At 38.9% G+C, this 27,570-nt stretch overlaps 1 protein-coding gene across 1 annotated transcript; it reads right to left on the minus strand.

Annotated features, from left to right (window-relative positions):
* Window positions 1-270: 270 nt before the first annotated feature.
* Window positions 271-15,259, minus strand: LOC132636102 (la-related protein 6B-like). The gene is made up of 10 exons (XM_060352805.1): window positions 14,768-15,259; window positions 3,472-3,553; window positions 3,272-3,366; window positions 3,048-3,119; window positions 2,734-2,813; window positions 2,534-2,633; window positions 2,200-2,247; window positions 1,921-1,989; window positions 1,275-1,421; window positions 271-1,092 (listed from the first exon to the last, which is right to left on the minus strand). The coding sequence occupies exons 1-10, from the start codon at window positions 15,206-15,208 to the stop codon at window positions 754-756; spliced, it is 1,473 nt and encodes a 490-aa protein (XP_060208788.1). The 5' UTR covers window positions 15,209-15,259; the 3' UTR covers window positions 271-753.
* Between the last annotated feature and the right edge of the window lie 12,311 nt (window positions 15,260-27,570).

Here is a 27,570-nt window from a genome sequence, read left to right on the forward strand (position 1 = left end):
TGACATCAAACGGGCGGCACAAGGAACGCTAAGCCTCTGAGGCAAGCGTCATCATAGGCATGGGGTCGTGCCAAGAAAACCTGGGATAAGGAAAGGCTGGCTTGTAGTCAGGTGGGACTACGGGCGCCGCACGGGCTATTTGTGTGCCGCTGCCGCTTAGAAGGAGTCAGCCCGTGACACTTATTGCGATGCGAAAATATAAACTTATGCCCACGAAAGAAAAAATTATTTGTTATGAGGGATAAAAATAAATTAAAGGCAGACACAAAATTGGGGCACCCAAGAAGGAATGGAGTGATTTAGGCTTAGGGGCTCCCAAGGGGGCAGATACCCGATTCTCCGTTGCATTACATTGAAGAATTATAAAACCACTTTACCTAGAAACTTAATTTTCTGGATAAAAACTCTTTCATTTGTTTATTCACACTACATTATCTCACCGACATTAGAGAGAGAAACACTCGATTGAGTAAATCTTTTACCAATTTTGTATTTGCTTTATGTTAATTTCTCAGGTTCAGTGTTCCAAACTAAATCACAGCACAGGCTCTTTGGTTTAACAACAAACAACAGCAAACTTCTTTCGAGTCTTGACTCTTGCTGCTAAATCAACGATGTATCATCTTCACCGAATCGACGGCAGTCTTCAAAACCCTGCCATCAATACCGCAAAGAAAGAAGAAACATTGCCCCTTCTGTACGTGGGAAATGCTTGCATGAATAGAGACCCCTTTTCACAAAACTAGAACATCATCACTCAGTTCCGACACCAACTGGTTTTCCTCGACCCATAGAGAATCCCCGAGTGCCATCTGGCATGCGAGGCACAAAAGATTGCTTGCCAGCTGACTGGTCAGAAACTACTGCAGGTTGGCCAGCTACACTAACACCACTTGTACTTGAAGGGGCACTAGCCACACTACTTCCAGTATTCCCTTTCGTTATGGAAGCCCCTGTACGCCCTCCACGATTGCTTTGTCGAAACTGGGGAGGTTCACGTCCTCGACCCCGCGTCTGTCCTTGTCCTGGTCCCTGTACCTTTCCCCGACCACGATTGTGCCCTTTCTTCTTCCCAATACGGCCATGCTCCTCCTGTCCAAATGACATTTAAATGAAGCCATACTGAAATAAACTGAAGAATCATTCACTACTTCCTGAAAGGAGTTTGTATCTTTTAGAAGACCCATCTCAGTAGGATCTGTCTGGTGCAGTTTCCAGAAAAGAAAAAAGGGAAATATCTCCTTGTTAATCAAGAACATGGCAACATCACTTACTGCAACGTCACTGGACTGCACGTCAACATGGTGGGACGAGTCTCCATCATGTTTCTCATTGAGTTCTAAAGCAGAATCATCATCTTCTTTGACGTTCAGCTCACTTTCATGACCAGCCTTCTTCACTCGCGCTTGACCAGATTTGGCCTGTACAATTCAATCAAAATGCGTAAGTACCTAGCAGATCAAAATTGCAGAATACCAGCACCCTTTTATGCTAAGGGAAAATCTCTATTTGAACCTGCCTATAAGTGGAGCTAGATGTTCTATCCTTTCCGGAGTCATGGACCTCTTCGGTTATCCTAAATGCTTCTATTCAGAAACTAAATCTTGTGCCCTCATGAAAAGTGAGGAGTCTAGCCCTGTAACCTCATCAGAATGGAGGAGTCAAGCCCTATAACCTCAAGAGTATGGAGAACTGAAGCTTACTTGAAATTCGAAAAATGGGCTAGGGCAACCCGAACGCCAGGAATATCGATAGAACGATCTTTGATATATCCCTAATTTTGATATAAAAGTTGAAACTACTCTGATTATTTATTAACGTTCATTCTTCTTTTCACTAAATGACAAGTTAGAAACTAGGCCGCTTTTAGGACATGGTTTCAAATTTTATCACCTCGGTAAAAGAATAATCAGGACTTACCGCGGGTCTAAGCAGCAGACGGACTTTTAGACCATTTCTCCAGTTATCCACATCATTTAGTTCAAGAACCTGTAAAATCAGGTTGCATAGTGAAAAAAATGTCAGAGATAGAGATAACCAAGGTGTAACTGTAAAAATATATTTTTTTTGATTAAGCACCGGGTGTCCGGGTCTCTTTGAGCCCCGACTAATCCCGGGGGTGCACAGGCCCTCGGCAAGGAGTTTCCCGCAAGTGCACCACGGGTAAGTAACTGTAAAAATATATTAATAATCACTTACCGCCTTCTCAGCCAATTCAACAGAGTCGTACTCCACAAATACGTGCAACTGCATTGAGCTATTTAATCAGATCTAGTACGAACAACTGCATTACAAAGTACCACTATGGACAGAAAATGTTGTTTCCACTTTCTACTTGAGTAAGTTACTTTGCATTTCTTTTTGTGGATTTAGTAAGTTACTTTGCATTAGCAGCCTTAACTAAATTTAGATCCCAAGTCAGAACTTCAACAACTCATTACCATTGTTTCTTATTCTAATTCTGAAAGCAATTTCAAAATGTCCTACTTCTGCATAATTTAGTTATTGACATATCAAATTGTCTGATGTGTACCTTGTTACTATACAGCGTGCTGTCTGATTTTGCTGATCTAGATGCTGAAGAAGCCCCACCATTTGATGGCTGAGGGTGGCAGGTGCGTATCATTTTTACCCTGGCACAATTCATTATGCAGAGTATTAAAAAGGCAGGAACATTTTTGTCAGCAAATTTTCTCAAACTGTTCTGTATACAACTACAGCAAACCAGTGTACCTTCCAACTGCTGAGAAAATCTTCATGAGGTTCTGGTGGCAGTGGTCCTCAGGCAAATTCTCAGCAACCACTATGCGAGACTAAAAATGAAAATACGCGACAGATAAAATGATAACCAGATACTAGAAAAACAAAGCCTACAAACCGAAAAGATGAACCAGTAGACGGAAATATGAAATGCTTCACGCCCTCATAAAATGTCCTAGTTGTAAACCACTACTGCGACATTACCTTTCTCAAACACAAAAAAAAAAAAAAAAAAAAAAAAAAAAAAAAAAAAAAAAAACCACTACTGCTATAGGAATTAAACGTACTTGCAACTCTTCCAGGGCAGCTTCAGTCAGAGGATTTTGCCGTTTGACTTTCCTTCCATCTTCACTAACTACCTAAAAGCACAAAAGTCAAATAACAAAATATCAGAAAGAATACATTTGCAAGATGACAATGGTTATTTTGCACAGGGGAAGCACAAAGAGTGATTCTTCTTCAATGTTGGAGTGAGAGATATGACGACAATGAGGAGATGAAGAAAACTCACAAGATTTATTGAGCTGCGCAGAACTTCAGCAAGCTGGGCATGAGTACCAATTAGAGCTTTAATCTTCTTGAATGATGCAACCACTGATATTGGTACTAAAGCAAAGAATAAAGTATCAACAAGCAAGAGCATGAAAAAAAAAAAACTTCAAAATTATCAATCAAAACACGGTTAGTCAAGCAGGGAATAAGAACACTCACCATACCCCTCGGGATCCTTGATCATATGCCTTATCAAATTTTCAGTCGTTGCCAAATTTAGATCGCTGAAATAGAACTCCACCTATGGAGAATAAAAATGCACCTGAATTAGCTGAGTTAACAAAGAAAAGAGAACCTCATAGCTTATAGAATTTTACAAGTTGGAAAATTTGATAAATTTCATGGCATTATTTCATGCTTCCAGCGGCTTATCCCAAACAAATTTGAAAAGCTGCAAGTATATACTCCAATAAATGATCAGTTTCTTCCTCACACATCTGATCAAGCTTTTCACAAGCACTTGAAAATTCTTAAAAATTCACAGCATTTATTTTTTAAGTTTCAAGTGGCTTATCCCTAATAAAATTGAAAAGCTTCGAGTATAACTTCTAGAAAGCTCATCAAGACATGTTTTTGTTCTTTCCAGTGAACACTTCTTGAGTTCTTGTCAAACATCACAACTTCCCATGCTGGTAGGAGGAAGCAGCTACCCGTAGAATTAGTCGAGGTGCGTGCAAGTTAGCCCACACACGACAACAACAACAACATACCCAGTGTAATCCCACAAGTGGGGTTTGGGAAGTTAGCCCGGACACCACGGTTATTAAAAAAAAAAAAAAAACTAAAGAGATCTGGTAGCTACAGGCCTTGGCATTGGAATTTAAAATTCCAAAAGATGTGTTTCTACAAAACGAGCCTTACATGAACAAAATTTGCAAGAGAACATCATTAAGGTTCACAAGAAACTTGCATGGAAGATCATGGCAGGCTTGACAAGTTAGGGTTAAACTTTGCAATCCAAAAAGAACTCTTGGCAGCCCCTTAGGTAACAAGTCTTCGTAATTCTGAGAATTGCATGTTTGGGACTAGCGAGTCTTCATCTGTTGCCGTATTAATAGGAACTGCATAAGAGTATATCATATTGACATACACAGAGTGGATCAGGGAAGGAAGAAGAACTAGTGCTAGTCTGAAAGGTCTGGAAACAAGTGTGTTGTATATGGACATTGCATGTTTGGGACTAGCGAGTCTTCATCAGTTGCCGTATTAATCGGAACTGTATAAGAGTATACCATATTGAATAGTGTTGCTATTTCAAAAAGTTGAATCTGAACCCTTACAAACCAGCTCACATTATCACTTCAAATTTTTCAGAGGAGAATGTTGACAAATCATTTTTCAGATAAATATTCTTCAAACTTTGGAATCCCTATTTATGTACTCGCCCAAAAGTCCTAACGAACAGCAACAGTTACAGAGAAGTCCAGCCAACCCATCCTAGAATTACTTGAAAGATGTCTCTCCACTTATTTTCATTACCAAAAAAGTGAGATAAAGACATATCAATTGCGGATGTAGATCTTACAAGTGAAAAGCAAGAAAAAAAAAAAACTAGTTGATTGTGCAAAAGATTCAAAGCCTTCTACGCACGGCATACCTTTTTCGGCAGGCAATTTCAATTCAAGTTTTATTACATAAAAATAAAATAACGAAGGGCATGCATGACAGAACAGATCATGTATTGATGGAGGCATGTCAGCATCAAACAGATGAAAGTAAAACTTTTCTGCCCCCAACTTGTATAGTTGTCTTCAAAATTTTCTTTTTCTTTTGGATAGTGTTCCTTGGCGCTTTCCGGAGCGGGGTTGGTTAATCACCCAGCACGCACATGAGCGCGCGCTGGGATAGCACCTTAAGTCAAAAGTTAATTTACCAATATCCTTATACTGTTGATGTACATTTATACCCTTAAAAAATGTATCATCCTTTCATAAACCATTGCATTGACTAACCAATAATTCACAACGTTCAGAATACGAAGAATCTAAGGTATTGGAAAAGGTAGTTCAATATGAACCATTGATTGTATATAAATGGTCATTCTTCATTCATAAATTTAATGACATATTAAAAAGAAATCTGACAAACGGAAAGGATTGCAAGTAGATAAATAGGGTGTGAAGATGAGGCATCTACATGAGTATATGAGTTTTCTTCCCTCAATCCACACGTCATGGATCTTAGGAATAGAATTAAAGAATCAGCATGAAAATGTGGATAATTTAAAACTTCTTGGGACCTTGTTGCTGGCACCAAAAAGCAGTTGGAAACGTATATGATACATATGTAATTATATATAATGTTTGTGGTATTATTTGAGAACTTGTGGTATTTCTATCTTCGCAGAATACATAAGCAGACACTTAAAAGTTGGCTCCAACTGTCAGTTGAACACTCCAACTTACTTAATGATAATCTAGACACCTCAACTCACCCCTAGTGTGTCTTGTAGACACAGGTGTGTGACATGGCAAAGTGTGTGCCTTTCAATTAAATTTAAGAGCCCCAGAGCCAGTGTTGTCAAAGGCACACTTTAAGCCCTGAAGCGAGGCTCAAAACATGTTGAGCGCTTCGCCTCGCTTTATTTGCGCTTCAGTGTCATCAACAAGGCTCTAAGACATACTTTTCCTTGACAATGAGCCTCTATTGAAAAGGTGACACTAGATAATTGATATTTCACTTTATCATAATGTTTTTACAATTTCTTTGTCCATATATTTGTTGTTCATGCTTATTATTAGCAGTCTTGGACTAAACATATATATATATGTATTTTTCACCATTGCACCTTTTTTCATTAAAGCCCACGCTTTATTTGCGCTTAAAGCCCCAGCTGACATTAGAGCTTTTTTGCACTTTTCGCTTTTAATCACACTGGTCAAAGCTCAATAATGCTTTTTCTTTTCTTTTCTTTCCAAATAAAGCCCTCAATAATGCTTTTTCTTTTCTTTTGGAATTAAGCCCTCAATAATGGTTTTTTCCATTTCTTTTCCACAATTAAATTAAGAGCCCGTTTGGCTTAGCTTATAAGTTGCTGAAAACAGCTTTCAGCTTTTTTGAGTGTTTGGCTGGCCAGCTTATAAGCCATTTTGTGCGTAAAATAAGCCCAAGAAAATAAGTTGGCCCGTTTGGCTTAGCTTATAGCTGCTTTTTTTAAGCCCATCCAAACAGGCTCTAACTTTTCTATGTGGCCCACATTTCCACACTTGCAAAATTTATCTCTCCATTATTCGTTGTGCTTTTTTTTTTTTAATGGTATTATTCGTTGTGCTTTTTCTACCCATTAACAAGATCAATTATTTACCCGGTTCTTGAATGTTGCCCTTAGTGCATTTCAATAAACAAGTGATTTCATGTTTTGTGCCATTTTAGTTATTCAATGCAACTGCATTGAATTTCCTTTATAAAAGTCATTGTGGTTTTTGGGTGAGTGGAAATTACTTCTAGTGTTGGGTTTTCTTGTAAGGTTAGTACCTTTGAAGGAAATTATGGAATGCTAGAGGTTGTTTAATTCTAAAAAATAGAGTATCAACACAAAAAAAAAAAAAAAAAAAAAAAAAAAAAAAACTCAATAATTTTTCATTGTTGAATTGTATTGAGTTTCTTCATAAAAGTTACTTGGGTTTTTAGTTCTTTTCGTTTCAAAAAGTTTAATGAAGAAAAGAATTTTTGGGTCAGTGAAATTGTTTGTAGGTTTGGATTTTCTTGTACAGTATTACTTTAACGAAATTTGCTTATTTAAGCTTATTGTTTTATATTACATGTCAATAAAATTTAACACATGTAATTCATTTTTTTAATTTGCTCCTTTGACGCATCATTGGAGAGTGTATCTCACGCATTGACCTTCTAGACGGGGGTGTGTATGTGCCCCACTTAAACCAACATAAGGTGTGTAAATGGTCACTATGAAAGTTGAAGTGTCAAACTGACAGTGGAGTCAAGTTTAAGTGTCTATCCATGTAATCTGCCTTCTATATTCCCAACCAATTAAATGATTGATTTGGTGCATTTGTTCATGATTACCATGAACATTCTGTAATGATGACGACCAACTAGACCAAGAGAATTTGTCGGTACTTTATAGTGTGTTTTTAATTGTTTATAACAAACAAAACAAAAGAAATCAGGGAAGAATGGACAGCCATTTGATCAATGATTAATTAAATATTCTGTTCAAATATTAAGTTAATTGAGACTTTTCCTTATATACGGAAAGTATATAAACCTATACGGAAAGTATACAAAACCCTTTGTGGTTTATTTAAGACAAAACGGTATGTGCTCATTGAAATAAGACAATATCAGTGAGGTAATATGTTTCATTAGTAATTTACAATCACATACAATTGATTTAACAGTTTCATTGTGGCATACCCTGAATACACATGAATGCTTTTAACTTTTACACAATTAAGTTATGTATTTTACGGAGATAAAGACACTCACGTTTGACAAGTACTTTTTCAGAATATGAAAATAAATTTTTAGTGGCTTGTATAATCAAACAATTACTGTGTCTCATTCTTAATTGAGAGATTCAATTATCAAAATCAATTCAAAGATAGAAATTAGTAAAGTCTGTATCATTTTTAAATTTTAGATAAAAGTTTTGGAGAGTATTTTGATTACACGATAGTGTTAAAACTATCCATGTCACTTACTATATAGCAAAATATATGTATAAGATTCTTATATATTGATATTGAATATCCGTCATCTCTTTATCTACTTTCACCGGGTCACTTTATTATCTAATTTTTCTTTCTTTCACCCTTACTGTCATATACTATTAAGGTCTTGTATGGATTATCTATGGACAGTACTACTTGTCTATGTGCACAGCAGACTGTTCAGTCTTTTTGAAAATGTGTAAGTTCACAACATTCAATAATGTGAATACAAGTCAGCACATTGTGCTACTATGTCAGGGCTTCTAAAACAAATACATAACCCATATTATGAAATTACAGTAGGCATCGGATAACTTTTTTGGGGGTAATGGTTTCTTCCTTTATTGACTTAACTAACTAGGATTTTTTTTTTTTTGAAACTGGTAACTGGATTGTATTCGATATGAACAAAACAGTACATAGGTTGTACTGAAACCATATCTACAAAAGTACTCCAAGACTCTACTATTCTAATCCTATATTGAATCTAATACATCAATAATGGAAATAGTATCATCTGAGTAGGCCTGATTACACCAAAAACAAAGCAATAAAATACAATTCAACTTGACCTTCTGCACTCCATTCTCTATACTCTCAAAACATCTGGAGTTTCTCTCCTTCCATATTGCCCACCATATGCTGGCAGGGACCATTCTCCATCTATTTCTGTTCTTTGCCTGCAATCCTGCCTCTTCCCAACTCTTTAGAGCCTCTGAAACCTTGCTAGGCATAGTCCAGGCTATACCTTTGAGATTTAAAAATATTCTCCAAAGCTGTTGTGTAAACTTACAGTGTAGAAACAGATGGTTAACTGTCTCTGCTGTTTCTCCACATAGGAAACATCTAGAGCATAAAATTATCCCCCTTTTCATCAAATTATCCTGTGTAAGAACTGCTTCTTTAGCTAAAAGCCACACAAAGCAGCTAACTTTATGTGGGATTTTGGATCTCCAAATGTGTTTCCAGGGCCAGTTGGTAATCTGTTGAATTGATTGATTCATCATCCTGTAGGCTGAACTAACTTTGAACACTCCTTTTTTATTCCCCAACCACCAAAAAACATCCTCTCCTAGCTGAAGTCCCTTAAATTGTTGCAATATGTTAAGAAAATCAGCCACTCTTTGTATCTCCCAATCATTGATTTGCCTTCTGAAAGTGAAATTCCATCCTTGAGGTGTCCACAAATCAGCCACAGTCCTTTGATGATCAAAGACAATGTTGTATATATCTGGAAATAGTGTTTCCAGATGACCAGCCTCAAGCCAATTATCCTTCCAGAATCTGGTTTTGACCCCATTCACTACTTTGATCTTGGAGTTGCACTTAACTTCATTCCATAAGGCTCTTATGGATCTCCACAGACTAACCCCATATGGTGTGGTAACCTCCTTTGTCATCCAGCTATCTTCCTCTTCATATTTTGCATTGATAACTTTCCTCCATAAAAGTTGATTTTCATTGGCATACTTCCATAGCCACTTCATTCTGAGTGCTTTGCTCTGCATTTTCATATCTTTTATTCCCAGTCCCCCACTCTTCTTGCCAGTGATCACTACTTTCCACTTCACCAAGTGAAATCCTTTTTTTTCTTTATTTCCTTGCCACAGGAATTTCCTCCTAATGCTATCCAACCTCTTGATAATCCCTGTTGGAATTGGAAACAGGGACATCATATATGTTGGTAGAGCATCAAGGACTGAGTTGATGAGTGTCACTCTACCCCCCAAGGACAAATATTGGCTTTTCCATCTGGCTAGTTTCCTCTCACATTTTTCAATCACATTGTTCCAAATCTCTGTTGAATTAGATTTGGCTCCCAGAGGCATTCCCAGATAGATAGTTGGCAAAGTACCTACTTCACCACCTAGATTTGCAGCCAACAAGTTCATGTTTGGGACTTCATTGATAGGATACAAAAAACTCTTCCTCCAATTAATGTGCAGCCCAGAGATTCCTTCAAATAAGACTAGTATCATCCTTAAAAACCTTAGTTGCTCCTCTTCAGCATCACAAAAGATCAGTGTGTCATCTGCATATTGGAGATGTGTCACCTCCAGACTTTCATTACCAGCTCTAGCCACCTCAAAACCATTTATCCACCTATTCACCTTTGCTGTCTTGATCATATTGTTTAGACCTTCCATTGCAATCAAAAATAGGAAAGGTGACAAGGGGTCACCTTGCCTGAGACCTCTTTGTGCTTTAAAAAAACCTGCTGGGGAACCATTAATCAGAACTGAGAAACTAGCAGTTGATATGCAGAATTTGATCCATTGGATCCATTTCTGTCCAAAACCCATCATCTCCAAAACCTGGAGTAAGTACCTCCAGTTTACATGATCATATGCTTTTTCAATATCTAACTTGCAAAGGATTCCAGGTTTCTTCTGCTTAAACCTGGAATCTACTGCTTCATTAGCTATTAGCACAACATCCATAATTTGTCTGCCCTTAATGAAGGCCATCTGCTGGGAGTCCACTAGTTTTGCAATGACCCCTTTCATTCTTTCAGTCAACACTTTGGAAAAGATTTTATAAATACTGCCTATCAAACTGATAGGCCTGAAGTCCCTTAGTTCTTTAGCACCTTTCTTCTTAGGAATGAGAGTAATGAAAGTTGCATTAAAACTTTCCTCAAAAATTCCTTGCTCATGGAAGTTGTGAAAAGTGTTCATTATGTCATGCTTCACTACTTCCCAACATTTGATGAAGAAACCCATGGTGAATCCATCAGGGCCTGGAGCTTTGTCAACTGCACACAATTTTAGACATCTCAATACTTCATTTTCTTCAAAACTGCCTTGTAAAGACTCCTTTTCCTCCTCTGATATAGTAGGGCAATTTGTGAAGTTACAGGCTGGCCTCCATTGTGTAGTCTCAGAATACAGCGTTTGATAGTAATCAATTATCTCTTCTTCAATTCTAGCTGGCTCCTCAATTGTTTCTCCCTGAATCACAAGCTGATCAATATTGTTATATCTTCTGTGAGCATTTGCCATTTTGTGAAAGAACTTAGTGTTCTTGTCCCCTTCTTTTAACCAGAGTGATCTTGATTTCTGTCTCCAAGATATTTCTTCATTCTTGACCAACTCCTCATACTCCATAAGCAAAGTTGCCTTCTTGATTGATTCCTCTTCTGTTAGGGCTCTTTCTTCCAGCACTACATCCATTTCAGCCATCTGTCCTAGCAAACTTCTTCTTTTAGAGCCCAAGTTTCCATCCTCACTTCTGCTCCAAGTCTTGAGATTAGACTTTAGAGCTTTTAATTTACAAGCAAGTATGTAGTCTGGTTTGCCTGTGAAGTTGAAAGAATTCCACCAACCCCTAACTCTATCCACAAAACCCTCGGAGCCTAGCCACCAGTTTTCAAATTTAAAATAACTCTTACTCCTATTCCATGAACCACCTTGTAAAGCAACAGGAATATGGTCTGAAACCAGTCTTTGAAGAGGAATCTGTTTCAAATTGTTGAAACTATCATCAAACTCTTTTGAGATTAGTATCCTGTCAATTCTAGAAGCTATCTCTAGATTGTCACCTTTGAACCAAGTATAAGTAGCATCCTCAAGCTGTAGGTCAATTAGGTTCATGTCTTCAATGAAATCAGAAAATTCCTTCATCCCCCTGGTTCTTTGAGTACAGTTTTTCTTCTCTGAGATAAACCTGGTGACATTAAAATCTCCACAAACAGCCCATGGCCCTTCCATTAAGCCCCTCACAGAACCTAATTCTTCCCACACCAGTCTCCTTTCTTTATAAGAGTTTGGAGCATACACTCCTGTGATATGGCATGAGAAGTTTTGTAATTGTGCTTCAAACTTGCAGGTTAGAGTGTAAGCACCTATTTCAAGAATATCCCCCCTCCATACTCTTTTATCCCACATCAACAGAATCCCCCCTCTTGTTCCACTAGCTTCCAAACAAGCAAAATTAATCCATCTCCCCCCCCAGATTTGTTTCACCAGATCTGTAATGTCACCCTCAATTTTAGTTTCCTGAAAACAGATGATATCTGCTCTCCAGTCAAAAACTAAACTGCTCACCAGTCTCCTTTTGTCCCTATTGTTTAATCCCCTAACATTCCATGTTACTAGTTTGAACTGCATTAGGAAACAGGGATGATACTTCTCCCCTTGTACCTATTCCCATTGCTCTTGTATTTAACATCAAAAGAAACAAGACCTTTCAGCTCTTGTGCACCGCTTATTTATAATTCAAACACGCTCTTTAATACCGGTAGGGCTACACGCGCAACGCGCGTGCCCAGACTAGCAATATAAAGGAGGGCAATAGTAAAAAGATGTGGCACCTCACAATGAGTAGGAATCCTATTTATCTTTTTCTCCTTTTTTTTGCTTTATTATCTTCAATTTTCCAATTTGGTGTTCTTTTACGGTTTTATATTGTAATTTGAGAAGACTACAGCGTTACATTAAATATCCAAAATAGGTATACATTCAATGGCTTTTGTAACTCCTCAACAGTTGAGGTATTCACTATTTACTATTTAGATGTTGCTTCTTGTGAGAATGAAGAATTCAACGAAACAAATGAAGGAAACTAGAAAGAATATGGCTCAGAAAATTCGTAGTGTGAAGAAGATCAGTCAACCTGGGGATGCTGCTGAGGCTGCCAAAAGGAATCCTGCCTATTGTACTAAGCTAAGCTAAAGACAGGGAACTAACAAAATCCAAAAAACTATACACTGGGTATGTTGCTGTTGTTGTTGTTTTTTGTTGTAACTATTTTTAACGACATAGTAATGATAGCTACAAAATGTTTGTACTAATATCATCTGCAAGTTGTCGTAACGACTTTCATATTTCTAAAAATGGTAAAGGTATGCATCATTCTATATATGTTTTATGGAATCTTCTTGTTTGTGAAAAGTGATGGTTATGTTGATGATTTTTCTGGTGGATTTCTATCCAAGCTATGGCATAGATCTGTAAACAGTGAGAATAAATTAAAGTAGGAAGATTAGGTTTCTCTCTTCATTTTGATCTTATGAGTTGGCATTGTAAGCTTTATGAAGCTTGTGTACCTCTTCGTGAAGTATAAAGTTCGAAGAAAACAAATTGACTTAGGAAAATTATGGTGCTTGAATAAATTTCCATAGCATGATCACGTGTAAATTTATTGAGAGACATGAGAAAAATGTTGTCAACATGGATAAGTAATTAAGACATGGAAGATTAACTAATTGCTAAGACATACATGAGATTGACATGAAAAATGAAACGTGTGCGCTATATTAATACCGAAATTTTCCAAATTTTCCTTCTTTGTTAATATATTATTTCCTTTTTTTATACTCCCTCCGTCCCAAAAAGATTGTCCTCTTTTGACTTGGCACAAAGTTTAAGAAATAAACGAAGACTTTTGAAATGTGTGGTCCAAAACAAGCCTTAGATATTTGTGTGGCTGTAAATCATCTCATAAAGTTAAATTGTTTCTAAATATAAAAAGGGGACAATCTTTTTGGGACAGAGGGAGTATTAAATATCTATGGATCAAAAGCTGAATTTGTAAGAAAGTGAATCCGATTGTTTGTTTGAGACTTCTTTAAGTTTATCTGTAAATGCCAATCTCCAAATTTCGGTCGATAGAATTTATCAACACTCAAAAAAAAAAAAACTATTAGCCTGGACGTGTTGGAATGTGTGCTTCGAATTAAATAATTATTTTTTCTTGAATGTTTTGTCACTAAAGTAAGTTTTTTACTCTCGATTCTTAGTGATATCTTATGTGCAGATTAGTTTAGGATTTTGGGATCTTTTATTTTATTCCAAAAGTAATTGAAATTGATCTTGGAGCTAAGGTTTTGGTTAAAGAAAAAATGAATTCTAACATTTAACCCTAATATCAATAAGGACAGAATTATTTCAAGACATCTTCTTTTGATTGCGTGGAAGAATGTTCTAAATAATCCAAATTAAATATATGGTGTTTATGAGTGTTTTTTTACTCATAAAACATCTAAATTCATTATTAGCCTGCTAATTGTTTTGTAAATTTGCTAATATCTTTTACGATCAATGCGAGTACTGTATGGGGTGAAATCTGGGCTCGGCAAGAGATCCAATCAGAAGCAAACACATGGAAGCATTGACTTAACCTAGTCGCGATTGTTAAGGAAGTTCGCAACTATGAACCGGAGGCGCCCTCACACCATCATCCTCAGTACGTCTTGGACCAATGTCACCTAGGGGAGGCAAGGGGTGCTCCATGAAGGGGCAAGCAATAGAGCCGTTGTCACGGGATCGATTCACCCAGGCACAACTCCTTTTACAGCTGGATTGCACTCCCAACAACCCTTGTCTCGAGCTTCGTGACATTGTTTGATGGGACATTTGTAGTAGTCATTTCATTTGTACTTTCATGTAGAAAAGTCTAGGGTTTGTGTAGATAAGTATACCTTCCAAGAGAAGGAACCGGATCTCATTCTTCACACTTGTAACCCTAGCTCCATTGTTGAGCTCTCAAAACATCACAAGCTTATCACCATACTATTTTCTCTTTTATTTTATGCTATTTACATTCTTGCATCTACCATATCTTTCCCGACATATCTTTCCTGTGTTAACTACTAGAAAAAGGGGTTTTGTGATTGAATACGATTCACTTGTCTTTAACCCCTTTCTAACAAATTTAATTACAACAAGATACCCAGCGTAATCCCACGAGTGGGGTCTGGAGAGGTTGTTTCCCATAGACCCTCGGCGATGCAATAAGTATACTTTTAGAAGCAAGTAAAAATGGAGAGTTGATTAGAATACCTGATTAATGATTTTCTGAGCAGCTTCTCCAGGTAAGCCTCCAATATTCTTATTATCGGCATCAACCTCTTGATCAACAAATGGTCGAACACCGCCATAGTAGGGCGAGTGTACTACTGGCAATTGAGGCGCGTAAACCAACTGATGATTTTTTAGTACAGGGACATGAGCGCGTGTGGGATACACGCGCCCTGTTGAGATACGAGGAACGAAAGCAGGTGCCTCAGCGTTAAGCTTAGAAGAAGAAGAAGAGGATTCAAATGGACGGTCCTGATTCAAAGCTGAAGATTCTTCCAGAGCCATATAAAATGATCTAGGGTTTCTTTTTTGAAGACTAGGAACTAGGAAGTGGTGTGTTTTTGTTCTTAATCTGCTATGCTCGAAGAAGAAAAGGAGACAGTGAAGAGGATATTTCGGTGGTCTGCCTGCTCGTTTACTCATTTATATCTACTGCCGTTTTCCTACTTCCGCTTTACCCATTCAGACCAATCATTGACTTCCACGGCTTTTTCATCTTAGGGGTCGTTTGTTTTATGCAAAAAAATAAATACACCGACAACAACGTACCTGGTACCCGTTTGGCCATGAGAATTATTCTTTTTTTTTTTCAGAATTTTCTTTTCACTTTATTTGAAATTTGGAAAACATTTAAAACTCTGTAGGCGTTTGGCCATAGAAGTCAAAAACTTTTTCACTTTTTTTTTAAGAATTTTGAAGTTAGAGTTGTGTTTGGCCATAGTTTTTGTAAATAATATTTTTTTTGTTGAAATGTACTTTTTCAACAAGGTTTAGGTTGTGAAAAATAAGTTTTTCTTGTTTTCAAATTTCAAATGCAACTTCAAGTTGTATTTGAAATTTTCATGGCCAAACACTAATTTTTGAAAAAAAGTGAAAAAAGATTCCGGAAAAAAGTGAATATTTTTCATGGCCAAACACTATTTTCACCTTTTTCACTTTTAGTACATTCAAACAACCTAATATTCTTTGCAAAATATTATAACCAAACACAACTCCAACTTCAAATTTCTAAAAAAGGTGAAAAATATTTTAGTTTTTATGGTCAAACACCTGTCTAGTGTAATCCCATAAGTGGGGTCTGGCGAGGGTAGAGTGTACGCAGACCTTACTCGTATCTTGGAAGTTAGAGAGGTAGTTTCTAATGGACCCTCAGCTCAAGGAAAAAGCAATTCAAAGTGGTTCGAAAAAAAAATAACGAAAGTGAAGAAGTCATAACAAAATACAATTAAAAAAGAAAAGAAAAGAGAAATAATTTCAAAATATGAGTTGGGGAACAAGTAGTTTGGATCGAGTGGGCTTAAAACTCTTAATCCCTCCGTCCCAATTTGTCTGAAGGTTGACCAGTTTGGGAAGTCAAACAACTTTTTCTTTGACTTAGTTTTAAACATAGATTCTTCGAGTATTTTATAATAAAATTTACATAATTGAAAATTACATAAAAGTACTATAAGTCTGCATAATTAATAATTCACAATATATGAAAAGAGTTGGAGAAAATTGTAGTCAAAGAAAGAGCTATTTGACTCCCCAAACTGTCAACCTTTAAACAAATTGGGACGGAGGAAGTAAATTCTTTGGCCAAATACCTAGATAGTTCCTTAAACTTGACATAATTTGCATGGGTGACAAGTGGGATCGGGTCAGACCGAAGGTGCCTTGGGGGCTTTGTGGTCAGGTTGATCTTCCCTTCGAGAGTAGGCCAAACTTTTCTACGAAAGGGTGAGCCTAACCTAGCCCTTAGCCCATTAAGGATGTGGGTTGGGGGATTAAGCTAAGCGGAATTATATGTGGGTTTAAGTAGGCTCATATATGGGTTGAATTTTGTTTTTTGTGTAATTACTAAGTTAAATTTAAATACAACAAATAAAAAGTGAATGTGGATACAAATTTGAAAAAGAATTTAAAATGTTCAAAGCATTCAAACTTTACTAAGTATATGCAAAATAGCTATATAGCCCCTCAAACTTTGCCACGATTTGTAAGTTAGACACCCAATTTAACGAGTGAATAAATAGACACATCAACTTAACAAAACTATGTCCCTCGAACACAAGTGTTTATGTGGCAATTTAAGAGTCTCAAAGTCGAGTTTGAGTGCGTGAAAGCTTATTTTCATTTTCTATGTGAAATAAACCCTTAACTTAAGTCTATCTCCTTCCCTTCTCCAATGAGTACTCGACGGAAAAAATGGTCACTCCAACCTAAATCAGTAGAAAATGCGCCCTAATCGTTAGACTACTTTGTTCGCGTCTTCTCTTCTAACAGAATTTCTACCGTCATCACTCACTCCGCCACTTTCTACATATTATTGTTACACCTTGGAAATTTCATGTCGTCGCATAGTGAATGAACCAACGCGGGCTTAAGGATAATAGGAAGTTCTTAAGTTTATAAGACGGATAATTAGTGGTCTTAGAATGCATACGTTAAGATCTTGAAGCTATACGGATTGATGGAATAAGGATTGATAAAGATAAGTGGAGTATAAGTGAGGTTTAGGAAAGGTTCCGTAAATTTGTGTTAAGGATTGTTTGGTAAGGTTTTGAGGATGAGTTATAGGGATGTTTAGATCATTAATGAAGTATTAAACAAGTGTTAAGAAGGTTGTATAAGGATTGGAGATCAAACGAAACGACGAGAACAACTTAGGAAAAGCTGTGAGTTCCACGGCCATGTTTCACGGACCGTGAAACCTTCTGCGGACCGTATACTGATCTGTGGAATACCCAGCAGAGATGATGGTCTTCTGGTGGTGATCCACGACCAGTTCCACGAACCGTACAATGTTCCACGGACCGTGAAAGTGTCCGTGGAAGTCCCGATGAGTTGAATAAGTTCTGATTATATAAATGTGTTCCCACTTCATTAAATTCATTTCCCATATTCCTTCATCTCTCTCAAGACCTCTAGAAGGCTCCATACATTTCATTCACAATAATTCAAAGGAAATTGATGATCAACCTCATCAAACCAGCAAGAATCAAGAGTATGAAACCCATTAAAGTCATCTAAGCCAAGAAATTTCAAAGGAAGTGAGTTAGGGTTTTTGGTGAAAGAAGAGTATTTCTACTCAAGGCTTGTTCCTACAATATCTAAGGTAAGTTTTATGATATTTTCATGATGTTTAAGATATTGAGAAGTTGAAACACTTGGATTGTGGAAGAATATAGAAAATGGGTCATAAATGTGGGAATAGTGCTATTGTTGAGTAGTAGTTTGGAATGAATCATGAATACGGGTATGTTGTGATTGTAAGTAGATTATGAATGACATTTAGAATATGGAATGAGCATTATACGTGAAAGAACGTAATAGTGAATTATGACCATGATTATGGGGAAATTGAAGTGAAATTGTGAAATGTGGATAATGTAGATTTATGATGATTGTTATTTATGATATTATGAATGATGTTACGGATGTTTGGGAGTTGATATGGAATATGGAGGAAATCATACAAACAAAGGAAATGCTACCCAATTTTCCTTAGCTTCAGTAAGCACGTTCTTATAATCACTTAGCTAATGTTAATGCGAATTCTTTTGAAGGTAAAGACGTGAGCATTAAAGGAGAACGAGCAAGCAATAGAGTAGTTAAACGACAAAGGTATGTGAGGCTAGTCCTTTCTTTCTATGGCATGAATCCTATGGTATGATTTTCCTTCTTCTCTATGAATTCTCTATATCCCGGAAAGCCAAGAGTCTATGATCATGAATAGCCAAATGAGATAAGAGATGTGTTATGAGTTCGATGAGGATGATAATGAGTTAAGCATAAAGATTCTAGAGTTCATGATATGATATTATTATAACGCTAATGATGTCGTACGTTGTATACACTCACCTCATACATTATTTCTTTCAAGGTGAGGCAGAATACCATAAGGCTAATGAAGTCATTCATTGTATCCACTCACCTTATATGTTATTTCCTTCAAGGTGAGGCAGAGTACCATACAGTTAATGATGTCATTTATTGTATACACTCACCTTACATACTATTTCCTTCAAGGTGAGGCAGAATACTTATAAATGCTCCATAATAGAATCGGGGGCTCACGACCTTATGTCACCCCGACATAGCCATAGTTGCCTTCCAACTCTAGTGTATGTCTTTAATGATAAATGTGAAATGATGCTAAGTCATGATATGTCTATAAGATGATCAATAATGCAAGCTTATAATATTCCTATGTTATGTATGACAATGTTAAGCTATGATAAGATTATAATATGTTCATGAGATGTGTAATAATGATGAGTTATGATGGCTATATGACGATACGATTCCACTGTGCCTAAATGGCCGGGCATGTCACCGCTAATGCGGGCTGCTATGATTACACCGTGCCTAGAGGGCCGGACATGACACCACTAGTGGGCGACACATGATGGTTACCCGGACGCGGGTTAACGATGATGATGATGATGTGATGATATATGTGCTATGATGATACATATTCCATGATTATGTAAATATACGATATATGTATGAAATGTACTCATCTATAGAACTCATGCAGGTTATATCCTTCTCCTATGGTTTATGATCCTTCTACTATGCTTATTTCATTCATGTCTTACATACTCAGTATAATGTTCGTACTAACGTCTGTTTTCTTTGGACGCTGTGTTCATGCCCACAGGTAGACAGGGAGGTGAGCTTGATCCCGACTCGTAGGAGCTGTTAGCTGTTTGAGAGCACTCCATTGTTTCGGAGGTGCTTGATCATTCTTTTATGTATATATGCATATTTTGGGCACGACGGGGTCTTGTCCCATCCACATGTCTAGTACTCTAGTAGAGGCTCGTAGATACGTAGTGTGAGTTATATGGTCTCACGAAGTTGCTATTATGTATATATGTATATGTATATTTTTTTGATATGTCTAGTACTCTCATCTCTCTCTCACCAACGGTAAGTTTGCTCCTCCCCCCAACCCCCACCCCACCCACCCCCCAACCAAGCCACCCCAAACGGTCACTGGCGACGACGAGCCGGCCAGATCTCTCTCTCTCTCTCCTTTGTTCTCTCTTTTCTTTCCTTCTTCCTTTTTTTGTTTTTTTCCTCTTTTCCTCTCTCTTCTACCCTGCGACCGGAAATCCTCCACCAATAGGTTTTCAGGCAGTTTCTGCATAGGTACTCGAGTTTTTCGGCAGTTCCTGGCGGTGAACAGTGATTCCGGTCAGTGAACAGTGATTCCGATCGGTGAACAGTGATTCCGCCCAGTGAACAGTATTTTCCAGCAGAGAATAGCATTTCCAGCGGCGAATAGAGATTTCTCGGTGGTGAACAGGTTTTATTTACTTGGAGTTGGTACCTCCAATAGCCCATTTCCTGTCTGTTAGCCTTATAAATTTTGCCTGCTCCGCCTATTTCACTTCTTATAGACTATTGCTAACTTGTGCTTTAGTATTGATCCTTCGTTTGTCTTAGATTAACCTTTCACTAGCGTATATTTGCTTTACTGGCTTTGGTGAGGGATGGTAGACTAGGGTCATGTTCTCGGTTGGGATCGGGGGCCAGGGTTGGGGGGGCTAAGGGGGTTGAGGGAGCTTCTAGGTTGAGAGTAGGGTCTTGGAATATTGGGACTTTATCGGGAAAGTCCATAGAGTTAGCTAAGATTCTTAAGAAGAGGAGGATTAATATAGCTTGCGTCCAAGAGACTAAATGGGTAGGACCTAAAGCTAAGGAGGTGGACGGGTACAAGCTTTGGTTCTCGGGCAAGTCGAGGTATAGGAATGGGGTAGGGATCTTAGTAGATAGTGAGCTTAGAAATCAGGTGGTAGAGGTTAGGAGGATCAATGACAGGATGATGGCGATTAAGTTAGTCATTGGAGGGTTCACCTTGAACATTATTAGTGCCTACGCGCCACAAGTGGGTTTGGACGATGAGGTAAAAAGGCGTTTTTGGGAGGACTTAGACGAAGTGGTGGTAAGTATACCGCCTACTGAGAAGTTATTCATAGGAAGATATTTCAATGGGCACATTGGGTCTGTTTTGAAGGGTTATGACGAGGTGCATGGAGGATTTGGCTTTGGGGACAGGAATGGTGGAGGAGTCTCACTCCTGGATTTCGCATAAGCTTTTGCATTGGTGGTAGCCAACTCGAGTTTTCCGAAGAAGGAGGAGCACTTGGTAACCTTCCCTAGCTCGGTGGCTGCGACGCAAATAGACTTTTTGCTTCTTAGAAAAGATGATAAAGGCCTCTGTAAGGACTGCAAGGTCATACCGAGTGAGAATCTTACGACCCAACATAAGTTATTGGTGATGGATTTGGAGATAAGAAGGAAGAAGAAGAAGAGGGTCGTGGATGACCGACCGAGGATTAGGTGGGGAAGTTTGACTCAGTCTAGTGCCCTAGATATGGGGGAGAAGTTGATGGCTATGGGAGCGTGGGATAGTAGGGGGGATGCGAGCAGTATGTGGGATAGGACGGCCAGTTGCTTTAGGGAAGCAGTTAGAGAGGTATTGGGGGTCTCACGAGGCCGCCGGGCACCGAAGGGATTGGTGGTGGAATGGAGAAGTCCAAGGGAAGCTAGAAGCAAAGAAGCAGGCATATGTGAATTTGATAGATAGCAAGGATGATGAAGAGATGCGGACGAACAGGGAAAAGTATAAGTGTTACACCTCGGAAAATTTTCCGTTGGTACGCAAGTAAACGAACTAGTGATGTGTGCGAGTGTATAATTTTTCATGAGCAATGTGCGTATATGGACGAGAATGATTAGAATGAAAAGTCGAGAAATGTGAAAAGTTGAAAGTTGGCAAAACTGCCCAGTAGTCGTAAAGTGCAAAATACGGATCGTAAAATGGAATACGGTCCGTAAACTGGCAGTCGTAAATTGGCATGCAAGGTTTCAACTTTCTGCCCAGTTGAGAAGTGGTAAAATACGACCAGGAGGACGGACCGTAAAGTGATTTACGGCCCGTAAACCATGGTCGTAAATCACCATGCATGCAGCCAAAGTTTCTGGTTCTGCTTAAGGTTAAAGACGACCACGAGGGACGGTCCGTAAACTGGAATACGGACCGTAAACCTCCATGGACGACCACTGTTCACCTCAGCACAGATTTTCAATTCATTAAATATGAGGACCAAGACTTGATTTATTTCATTTCTACATTACACCACTTCTCTCTAGAATCATCTCTCTACATTTATTTCATAAGTTTTCAAGGATTATAAGTCTCCAACAACATAAATAAGTGAATCAAGTGTAAGCAAGCCATTAAATACCATTCAAGTCAAGAAGTGCAAATGGAGAAAAACTAGGGTTTTGCTCAAAGTGAAGTATTATCAACCAAAGCTTGTTCCTACATCATCTAAGGTAAGATTCATGATATTTATATATTGGTTAACATATTGGGGAGTTGAAATACTTGGATGGTAGAAGTATATGCTAAAATGGTCAATGGAGGGTAAAATGAAGAATGTGGATAATATGAATGACTAATGGTTATTGTTATAATATTAAATGAAGGTAGAAACTTGAGCATCGAAGGAGTACGCGCAAGTGTAGAATAGTTCGACGAAGAGGTATGTGAGGCTAACCCTTCTTTCCTAAGGCATGGTTCTTGGCCAAATTCCTAATCCCTCTATATGAGTATGTTGTCTTCACATGGTTGACATTCCGAGCTCATAAGCTCACGCCCCTTGATATGTGCTATGATTATACTATGTTCCTCGTATGACGAGTAAGTCTATAACGTAGATGTAACGATAACGATGATGATAGTAATGATGATGAGAGTAAAATGAGATTAGAGATGCTTACGAGCTATTATATATGTATATGTGTGCCTATGAAGGGCTATGATAAGACCCCGAGCTTATGATGCCGGGTAAGAATATATGTATATGACTATGTATAAAGTATGTATACGATTACGAAACGCGCGCACACCTCTGCAGATGGTACGGATGACCCTGATGCCTTGGTAGGGCCAGGTATGTATGATCTTGAGCCTTGTTGGCCAAGTATGTATGAAACACCGATCCTACGAGGTCGGGTATGATATGTAAACACTATGTAGATGATATGACTATGTATACAATATGAATATGAATGTGATAAGACTATGTGCATACGACACGTATTAGAAATGAGAAGTCCCTATGGAAAAGCAAGTATGTACCATGATGACGATAATAATGCCTCCCTTCCTATGATATTTCATATGTTGCTTATTATGCCTCTATATCGATGTTGATCACGCTTTACATACTCAGTACATTCTTCTTACTGACGTCCTTTTGTTTGTGGACGCTGCGTCATGCCCGCAGGTGCACCGGGAGACAGACTTGATCCATAGCTGCTTGTCCAGAGATTGCATAGCAGAGCTCCATTTCTTCGGAGCTAGAGCTTTTGGGTACTCATTCTTTTGTGTAAATAATTATGGGCATAGCGGGGTCCTGTCCCGCTCATATGATATGTCACATTCTTAGAGGCTCGTAGTCATGTGTATGTGGGTAGAGATGTTTGGCCATGTCGGCCTATGTTTTGTATATCTTTTGTTGGCCTCGTCGGCCTTGTACATTTGACGTGGCATAGATGCCAATGATATGTTAAATGATGATGGTCGTCCAATGGGACTAACATGATTAATGACCACAATGCTTGATTTGATTTACGGTTCGCTTAGATGTTATGTCATGTACGATAAGGGGTGCCCGGGTGGGGTAGCACCAGGTGCTCGTCGCGGCCCCCTAGCCGGGTCGTGACAATAAGATGGCGAGAAAGGAGGCGAAGTTGGCAGTTTCGGCGGTTAAAATGGCAGCCTTTGAACGCCTTTATGCAGAACTAAAGGACAGAGGTGGGGATAAGAAGCTATTTAAGCTCGCTAAGGCGAGAGAGAGGAAGGCACGCGACTTGGATCAAGTGAAGTACATCAAGGACGAGGATGGCCAAGTGTTGGTACAGGAATCTCGCATTAGACAGAGATGGCAGTCATACTTTCATGAACTCTTGAACGAAGGAGGGGACAGAGACATTGTGTTGGGAGACTTGGAGCACTCGGATAGGCGTCGCAACTTTGGATATTGTAGGAGTATAAAGGTTGATGAGGTTAAGGGAGCTGTTCGTAGGATGCGCAGGGGAAAAGCGACCGGACTTGACGAGATTCCTGGGGAATTTGGGAAGAATGCAAGCAGGGTAGGCTTAGAGTGGCTGACTGGGTTATTTAATGTCATTTTCAAGACAGCGAAGATGTCGGAAGAATGGAGGTGGAGTACAATGATTCCCGTGTACAAGAACAAGGGAGACATTCAAAGCTGCAACAACTATAGAGGTATCAAGCTGCTAAGTCACACTATGAAAGTGTGGGAAAGGGTGGTGGAAATGAGGGTGATGAGAGGTGTGTCTATTTCAGAGAACCAGTTTGGATTCATGCCGGGGCGCTCGACTACAGAATCCATTCATATTGTAAGGAGATTGGTGGAGAAGTATAGGGAGCGGAAGAGGGACTTGCACATGGTATTCATTGACCTAGAAAAGGCCTACGACAAAGTGCCAATAGAGGTCCTATGGAGATGCTTGGAGGCTAAAGGTGTACCTGTGGTGTACATTAGAGCGATAAAGGACATGTATGATGGAGCTAAGACCAGGGTAAGGACGGTAGGAGGAGACTCGGAGCACTTCCCTGTTATGATGGGGTTGCATCAGGGATCAGCTCTTAGCCCGTTTCTATTCGCCCTGGTGATGGATGAATTGACGCGACAAATACAAGGTGAAGTGCCTTGGTGTATGTTGTTCGCGGATGACATAGTCCTGATTGACGAGACTCGCAACAGAGTTAACGATAAGCTGGAGGGCTGGAGACAGACGTTGGAGTCTAAAGGATTTAAATTGAGTAGGACCAAGACAGAATACTTGGAGTGCAGGTTTGGTGGCCTACCGCGTGAGGCTGCCGAGGAAGTGAGGCTTGGTACCCAGGCCATTCAAAAGAAATGAAGTTTCAAGTATCTTGGGTCTATTATACAGGGAGATGGGGATATCGACGACGATGTTTCACATCGTATTGGTGCAGGGTGGATGAAATGGAGGCTCGCCTCCGGAGTGCTGTGTGATAAGAAAGTGCCACCAAAACTTAAAGGCAAGTTCTACAAAGTGGTGGTTAGACCAACTTTATTGTACGGGGCGGAGTGTTGGACAGTCAAGAAATTTCACGTTCAGAAGATGAAAGTCGCGGAAATGCGAATGCTGCGGTGGATGTGTGGGCACACTAGGAGGGATAGAATTAGGAATGAAGATATCCGAGACAAGGTGGGAGTGGCATCTGTTACACCTCGAAAATTTTCCGTGAGCCTACAATGAATAGACCAATGAAGGGTATGAGTGTGCGATGTTTTACTAAGTAGGGAATGACTAATTATGAATTTTTAGAATTTAGAAAGTTGTAGAATTTCAATTCAGCCAGTGGTCGTAAAGCAGAATACGGCCCGTAAAGTGATTTACGGACCGTATACTGCCATCGTCCTCCAGCCTTTCAAAAATTTCAACTTTCTGTCCAATGTTAAAATGGTTAAATACGACTTGGTATACGGCCCGTAAACTGGTTTACGGACCGTAAACCTCGATCGTAAACTGCCATGATCCTCAGCCAACCTTTCTGTTTTGATATGCTTAAATACGACCACACTATACAGTCCGTAAACTGGTATACGACCCGTAAAGTGTGGTTTACGACCATTGTTCACCCCGACGACTGTTCATTAAAAATCAGATTTTTGAGTTGATAAAAAAGGACCATGAGCTCATATTATTTCATTTTCTCATCTACACCACTCAAGGAGTCTCTAGAACTCTCCAAACACTTCATCCATAGGAATTCAAGAGAATCAAGGAAATCAATGATCATCAACACCAAATCAAGGAAACAAAGCTTATGAAACTCAAGTAGAAGTTGTCTCTTTCAATAAATACCAAAGGAGAGGAGATAGGGTTTTGGTGCTAAGGTAGAAACTCAACTTAAGGCTTGTTCTACCATCAACCAAGGTAAGTTTCATGACCATTCCATGTTGTTTAAAGTATTGGGAAGCTGAGACACTTGAAACATAGAAGAACATAGAAAATGGGTCTTGAATGAGTGAATAGTGTCACAATTGGAAGATGGTTGAATGGAATCATGAAAGTTGATATGCTATGATTATGAATACGTTGTAAATGATGTTTAGGTCATGAAATAAGTATTATATACAAGGAAATGGGATAACGAGCTATAACCATAAATGAGAAGGAAATTGGAGAGAAATGGTGGATTTTGCTTAAGACATATAAATGACGACTGTTGCTCGCAATATTATGAGTGTTGTTGTAAATTTTTGGGGGTTGAAATAAAACGGGGGAAAAGTAGTAGAAACAAAGGAAATGCAGCCTAATTTTCTCTATAGAGAACGACGCGTTTTTAAAGTTGATTAACTAATTTTAATACAATTCTCTCGTGAAGGTAACGACGTGACCTCGAAGGAAGACGAGTGATTGATAGTGTAGCTAAGCGACAAGGTATGTGAGGCTAGTCCTTTCTTTATAATGGCATGAATCCTATAGCATGAATTCCTTTCCTCTTCATGAATTCCTATATTCCGGAAAGCTGAAAGCCTACATCCATAAGTGCCCATATAAGATAAAAAGATATGATATGATGATGCCATGTTGTTAATGATGTTACTTATTGCTCACACTCACCTTATGTATCATTTCCTTCAAGGTGAGGCAGAATGCTTATGTATGTTCATAATGGAATCGAGGGTTCACGACCTTACGTCACCACGATAGAATGCAGTCGTGCTAGAGTCTTTATGCATGTATGATGACAAGTATATTTTGATAAGCATATTATTATAAGTATTTTATGATAAGCATGTCATGATTTCATCACACCGGGCCTAGTTGGCCGGGCAATCACCGCTAAGGCGGGCAGCTATACGGATACACCATGACCTTTTGGCATGGGCAGACACCACTAGTGGGCGGCATGAGATGGTACCCCAGACGCGGGAGGCCTGGACGCGGGCTATGTTATTGATTATCACACCGTTTCGATATGGACGGGCAGCTTACATATTATGCATATATGATATGGTGATGAGTATGAGTAAGACAGCATGCATCACTTCTCTTATGATTGTCATTCAGATCCAGATGTTTCGTACTGATATTCTCATTATGTTATTGTTGTCTTTCTTCATTGTGTATGCCTCTCATACTCAGTACAATATTCGTACTGACGTCCGTTTTCTTTGGACGCTGTGTTTATGCCCACAGGTAGACAAGGAGGTGAGCTAGATCCAGATCCATAGTAGCTGTCAGCTGATTGAGAGCACTCCATTGTCCGGAGGTGCTTATGCTCATTCTTTTGGTATATATGCATATTTTGGGCACGACGGAGTCTTGTTCCGTCTATGTGTATTCAGTCTGTCAGTAGAGGCTCGTAGATACGCAGTGTGGGTTAGATGGTCTCACAAGATGTTGTTATATGTATATATTATTTTGATGGCCGAGAGGCAAGTGTATAAAAAGCATTTATGTTTTCATATAAAATATAATTTTTCTACAATGTGTGTACAAAGTTAATAAAAAGGCAGTAAATGAGTAAGATGAGTAGTAGATCAAGCGGTGCTCGGTGGCTAGCTCCGGGTACCCGTCGCGGCCCCTAGCTGGGTCGTGACAGCATCGGTGGAGGACAAGATGCGGGAAGTGAGGCTGAGATGGTTTGGGCATGTGAAGAGGAGAGACACAGATGCCCCAGTGCGGAGGTGTGAGAGGTTGGCTATGGACGGTTT

The sequence above is a fragment of the Lycium barbarum genome, chromosome 4, assembly GCF_019175385.1.
Source record: "Lycium barbarum isolate Lr01 chromosome 4, ASM1917538v2, whole genome shotgun sequence".
In the NCBI taxonomy this organism is placed as follows: Eukaryota; Viridiplantae; Streptophyta; class Magnoliopsida; order Solanales; family Solanaceae; genus Lycium; species Lycium barbarum.